General features: G+C 50.7%; 1 protein-coding gene across 5 annotated transcripts in view; it reads left to right on the top strand.

Annotated features, from left to right (window-relative positions):
- Nucleotides 1-6,000, top strand: part of Cars2 (cysteinyl-tRNA synthetase 2, mitochondrial) — a 44,786-nt gene that overhangs the window by 26,908 nt on the left and 11,878 nt on the right. For 4 of the 5 annotated variants that reach the window (XM_031339032.1, XM_031339029.1, XM_031339034.1 and 1 more), the window contains 3 exons: nt 976-1,108; nt 1,711-1,844; nt 5,386-5,453. In XM_031339032.1, coding sequence (XP_031194892.1) covers nt 976-1,108; nt 1,711-1,844; nt 5,386-5,453 — 335 coding nt within the window. The remainder of the gene's footprint in view (nt 1-975; nt 1,109-1,710; nt 1,845-5,385; nt 5,454-6,000) is intronic. The other variant, XM_031339030.1, reaches the window with a different exon arrangement.

Raw genomic sequence — 6,000 nt, 5'->3', positions numbered from 1 at the left:
TTGAGGGGTAGTCAGGGTGTTGGGGGGTAGTCAGGGTGTTGGGGGGTAGTCAGGGTATTGAGGGGTAGTCAGGGTGTTCAGGGAAGCTGTATAAGTAGAGCCAGCCCTGTGTCACACTGGAGATTTGGGGACATAGGTAAGCTCTCCTGGGTCAGCCAGCTTGCTAGAACACCAAGAGCAAATTGCTTGGTTATTTGCTCTTGCACGTTGCAAAGGAGATCTGCCCAGACTGATCTCTTTCTTGGAATGACTGTGTCTCTGCTGCTCCAGCCAACTCCTGTCTGTTCCTGCCAGCTTTGTTCCACATCAGCGTGCTGACACCCATGTTACTCTGGGCCTTTTGTGCTCATGCCAGACCATTGCTAGGCTGCAATTCCCATTGGCCCTCACCTTGTCCTGTGAACTGTCTATGCAGAGGTCCAGACTGACCCAGTGACCTCATTTGTCGATGTGTGTAAGTAGGGACAGCAAATCCACAACAGCCACGAAACTGTGAGTTGAATATGACTGCGGCATTTAAGAGAGGGTAGAGTTTGTCTGGGGACTTGCTGAACCCTTTCGGGTCTGTCCCCAGGGGACTGACACACCTCTGCTCACTTTTTGCCCTCTCGGCTTTTGTCCTCTATCCTGATAATATCTTTGCCCTCTGGAGGATTGTCGTCCTTGTAGAAAATGTCACGTAGGAACTTGGTCCCTCCAAAGTGGCTGAACAGACCTGGCCAGGCACTGGGCTCTGGTCCCTTGGCAGCAAGTGCCATGGTGGTCGCAGGTTCTGTGGGTACTCCAGCTCTGCTCCGCCTGTTGGCATAGAGGCGTCAGTCCTGCTGGCCCGATGGTTAGGAGTAGAGCACAGTAGGAGGAAGCAGAGATTTGTGAGAAGGAAGATACACAGAGCAGACACGACATTGTCGTGGCTGGGACGAGTGTGGAGCGAGCCCCACTGTGGTTCCTTACTCAACATCCGTCTGTCACCAGCAGTTGACTCTGACAAGCGGCATAGCAGCGATTTCGCCCTGTGGAAGGCAGCCAAGCCTCAGGAGGTGTTCTGGGCCTCGCCCTGGGGAGACGGCCGGCCTGGATGGCACATCGAGTGCTCCGCTATGGCCAGGTAAATCCCGGGAGTTTCCAGGCTGCAAATGTTCAAGCCAGGTGTGATAGGGTGGCCTGGCTAAGGGAAGGAGGCTAGAGGGGGCTACCGAGGCCATGAGGAGCGATGCCCTGCCTAGCCCAGGGTGTGCCCAGCCTTCCTTTATAGTGTAGTCGCTGGCTAGCAGAAGACCTGCCATATATACAGCAACAGGTACCTCATGGTCCCTGACAGGTAGCTCAAGCCTGAGAGCATGGAAGTTTAAGAGCCAGGCCAGGGAGGACCTTAGCTAGCTGCAGCACCTCTGAAAAGCCATTTCGAGGACATGTATGTGTCCATGCTGTGGCCAGCTCACATCTCCTGCATGCACAATCTACCGCTGGCTCAGGAGTAGCCCCTCTGCCAGCTGGGAGGGTGGTACTACCCTCCTTGTTCTCAGGCAACCCTGTGCTTCCCTAGGGTTCTGACAGCTCCAACAGTTGCCCCCCCCCCCCATCCTGGTAGATCCACACGCAGCTGAGCAGAAACATATTTTATGGCATGAGGAGGGCTGCTTGGAGTGAGCGTGCAGTGTGGACCCTGCTGTCGCGGCTGCTCACATGCGCTTGCGCTCTGCCCTGCAGCGAGGTGTTTGGAAGCCACCTGGACATCCACACCGGCGGCATAGACTTGGCTTTCCCACATCATGAAAACGAAATCGCACAGAGCGAAGTCTTCCACCAGTGTCAGCAGTGGGGAAATTACTTCCTACATTCTGGTGAGCCTGACTTGACCCAAATGTCTTCTCTGGTTCTGTCAACTCTGCCTTTGGAAATCCATAGATCTGGCAGGGTGGGAGATGAGTTTGACTGAGATCAGTGCTTGGGTTTTTGTAGAATGTCTTTTCTTTCTTTGCCTCGTGTATACCGTGTATCTTGACTGTACTGGCTAGAGCACACTCCAGCCTGTCATGTGGGTTTACCCTGTCAGTCTTGGGTTGGTAGCCAGGGCCGCAGCAAGCTCCCAAGTGCAACAGCCACATCCTGGCCAGAAGACATTTTGCAGCCCCCCCCAACCCCCGCACCCACACCCTCCCGCCATTATCTGCCTCTTAGTCTCTCTACTCTTTTTTTCTGAGTGGTTCCCTGAGGCTTGAGGGACTAAATTTAGGACTGGGCCCTCAACAGACGGTCATTTATCCTCAGCACTTCGTGAGTCTGCACCGACTGCTGCCCACTGCACAAAGGGGCTAAGAGCAGCACCGACCCGTGTGTATAGATATTCTAAGAGCAGCACCAACCCGTGTGTATAGATATTCTAAGAGCAGCATCGACCAGTGTGTATAGATATTCTAAGAGCAGCACCAACCCGTGTGTATAGATATTCTAAGAGCAGCACCAACCCGTGTGTATAGATATTCTAAGAGCAGCACCGACCCGTGTGTATAGATATTCTAAGAGCAGCATCAACCCGTGTGTATAAATATTTAGAAGGCAGTCTGATAGAGTGTTGTTCAGCCACACCACGGTAGTAGGCTCCCAGCTAGGGCCTGTCACTCCTGAGCCAGGGGCTTTCCACCAGGTTTACAGTACCAGGCACAGATTCCCTTCTGTGGAGCAGGCCTCAGATCTAGTCAGAAAGTGGCCAGGCACCACACTGGTTAAATGCATTAAAGAGAACCTCGGAGGCACCCAGGGGCTTTGATGTTACAGGAAGGAAAGAAAACTCAGCATCCCCACTTGGGTTCATTTGACCTAGAAAGGCCCATGTTTGAATTCTCCACGTCTGTCCCTGTGACCTCTATCTGTCTGTCCCTACCTCCTTGGTGGTTTCTGGCTAGTCTGTCTATCGTGTGTCTATCTATGTTCCCTGATGTCTGAGTAGGATATCTGCGTCTTGTGTGTCCACCATAGGACTTTGCTCTGAATTGATTGAATCACACGGAGGCATGAGGGGTATGTGACAGAAATCTTTTACCAGTTTTACAAGGGAGTGCGTTATTTACTCCAGCTGACCCCAGCTGACCCGGGAGCACTTGGTAGGGCAAACTCCCCATCATAAAGTTATATCTGCTTGCAACATGTCTGGCGGTGTTTTTGTGGAATACGGTCCCTTTGGACCTGCTTGCTCTTTTAAGCAAGTGACTATTATAACATACATGTATTCATGCATGCATCTCTCCCTGTCTCAGGGGCATGCTTATTTAATGTTTATAAAGCTGTGCATTAGCTTAGGTTGTAAAAGTTCATTACATGAGAAATCCAAAGCAGGTTAGTTTGGGTCTGACACATTAAAGACACATTTAGCAAACAGGCTGAGTGCACAGTAGGATATCAGCTGTCTTAAGTGACCTCATGGTGTGTTATGAACTTGGCTGTGAGGTCCAGTAAAAGTTCCAGTGTCTTTGAATGTAAGAGATGCTCTCATAAATTATTGCCACAGGCTACCGTAACCCTGTGCCACCATTGCAGCAGTGGGCACGCCTTGCCTGGTGGGTCAGTATGGCAGCATGCAGAGTGCACTGCTGGGAGAAGCCATGAATAACTCTCCCTCCTCAGAGTCAGCATAGCGCATTCTAGTACCTAGCTCAGCAAGCAGCTAAGAGCACTGACTGATCTTCCAGTGGTCCCAAGTTCAATTCCCAGCAACCACATGGTGGCTCACAACCATCATAATAGAATCTGATGCCCTCTCCTGGTGTGTCTGAAAACAGCTACAGTGTTCTCATATAAATATAATAAATACATTTTTAAAAAGAAAAAAAAAGACAGACAAATGACCAGGAAGTACATGGAGACAGCTGGTTACTGCTCAGGAAATGCATAGAAAGAGAGAGAGAGAGAGAGAGAGAGAGAGAGAGAGAGAGAGAGAGAAAGGGAGAGAGAGAGAGGAGAGAGAGAGGAGAGAGAGGAGAGAGGGAGGAAGGAGAGAGAGGGAGAGAGAGAGAGAAACTAACTCACTATGTAGTCTAGGCTGGCCTTGAACTCTCCACCCACCTGGTTCAGCCTCTCAAGAAGTGTGCACTACCATACTGGCTTTATTTAAAAAAAAAAAAAAGAAAGAAAAGAAAAAAGAAAGTAGCTAGTTGGGGGGCAGGGGTCTTTCAGGTCCAGCACTGGGGAGGAGCAGAGACAGGCAGATCTCTCTGAGTCTGAAACCAACCTATAGTATAACTTATAGAATAGAGAGATCTTGTCTCAAGAAACCAACAACCAAGGACCCAGTGGGTTGGCAGTGGCCGTGGTCCCCAGAAGCAGGTCGGAAGTGAGAACAAGCCCGACTCTGAGCTTGGTGGTCAGCAGCAAAAGCCACATGTCGAGTCTGATGAAGGCCATGGGGTCACCTTTCAAATGACAGCTCAGGTAGGAAAGCAGAGACAGGGTGGATGGCAACAGTGTGGTTACGGAGTACCAAACACAAGCGTCTACAAACATGGGACACGTGCAAATGCAGTTTTATTAAGTCTTAGGATTTGGAGGCAGGGGGGCATTAGATGCAGGGTCTCTCTGGTGATGTGGCTACAGAAGGGAGGTCCCCACGAGAAGCTGCTGGACTCCACATGCCTTCCGTCCTGTGTCCTTGACTTCCCATGCATCTCATTTCCCAGATACTATCAGTACCAGGTCTGACGTTATATACAGTTAGAGGCTCATAGTTGCTGTTTTTTGGAGAAAGCTGCTTTATTCATTTCTCAGTAGAATCAACCTTGCAGCACTGTCTGAGTGAAGGTATATTTAGAAAGGGAAAATCTACTGTCTGGGACAAGCTTTGTTGAGGCACATTGCACATTAGAAGTTCCCTGCAGGGGTTTGGTTTTCTCCTGCGTTTTATGTACCTGTGAGAAAATGGCATTCAGCTGTGGAGAAGCCTGGAAAAACACCTGAGGCAGAAAAACTGACAGCCACACCCCAAACTCACAGCTAGACAGGTAACTAGCCACCTGTCTGGGATAGGACAGGGCAGGGATGCATGGGTGCACAAGGGCTGTGTGGACCTGTTACTGCATCCCTACTGTGCAGAATTGTCCTGGAAGGCTGCACACAGCACACACTGTAGGTACAGGTTCCTGCAGGTGTGGGTTACTGTCCTGTGTCCTGGGGCGACACAGGCCTGAGGCTCCCCGGGCCCAGCTGTGTCTAGGCTCAGGGCTATAGATAGGGAAGCTCAACTCCTTTCTGTGTCCTGTTGACTGTGCGTGAGTCTCCCTCACTCAGGATGGTCAGCCCCAGCTATGGCGGGCTCAGGGCTGCCTAGAAGAGGCTGTAACTGTGGAGGGTCTCTTCAGCAACTCAGAGGGGATGCTTCTCTTTTTGTTTCAGGCCATTTGCATGTGAAAGGCACAGAAGAGAAGATGTCCAAATCCCTAAAAAACTACATCACCATTAAGGTACGGTTGTTAAAGAGTGCTTTCCTGCATGAGTGGCTGATGGCGGCTGAGGTGCTTAGGGGCCTCTGTGGGGGGAAATCACATCGCTGAACATGTAGTCTGACCCAGCCCTGCGTGGGCTGCCTCCAGGGGCTGCTCCTCCTTGTCTCAAGGTGCAGGGCACCTCCTTCAGGTCTGTTCTCTTTCTTTGTATTTTTCTTCCTCCCCGCTCCCTTCTTCCCCCCTTCCCTCCCTCCCCCTTCCTTCCATCCTTCCCTACTTCCTCCCTTCCTTTCTTCCTTCCTTCCTTCCTTTCTTCTTTCTTTCTTTCTCTCTCTTTACTCTTCTTTCTGTTCTGTAAATTTTTAAAAGGTTTATTTTTTTATTTTACGTGTATGAGTGTGTTGCCCGTATGTCTATAGTATGCTTGGTGCCTGAGGAGACCGGAAGAGGCTGTTGGATTCTAACTCCGTTGGAACTAGAGTTACAGACGGTTTTGGGTTGGGAGCCTCCCTGTGGGTGCTGGGAATCCGGCCTGTGTCCTCTGCAAGAGCAGTCAGTGCTCTTG

The sequence above is a fragment of the Mastomys coucha genome, unplaced genomic scaffold (genome assembly GCF_008632895.1).
Source record: "Mastomys coucha isolate ucsf_1 unplaced genomic scaffold, UCSF_Mcou_1 pScaffold22, whole genome shotgun sequence".
In the NCBI taxonomy this organism is placed as follows: Eukaryota; Metazoa; Chordata; class Mammalia; order Rodentia; family Muridae; genus Mastomys; species Mastomys coucha.
This window is presented reverse-complemented; position numbering and strand designations above follow the sequence as displayed.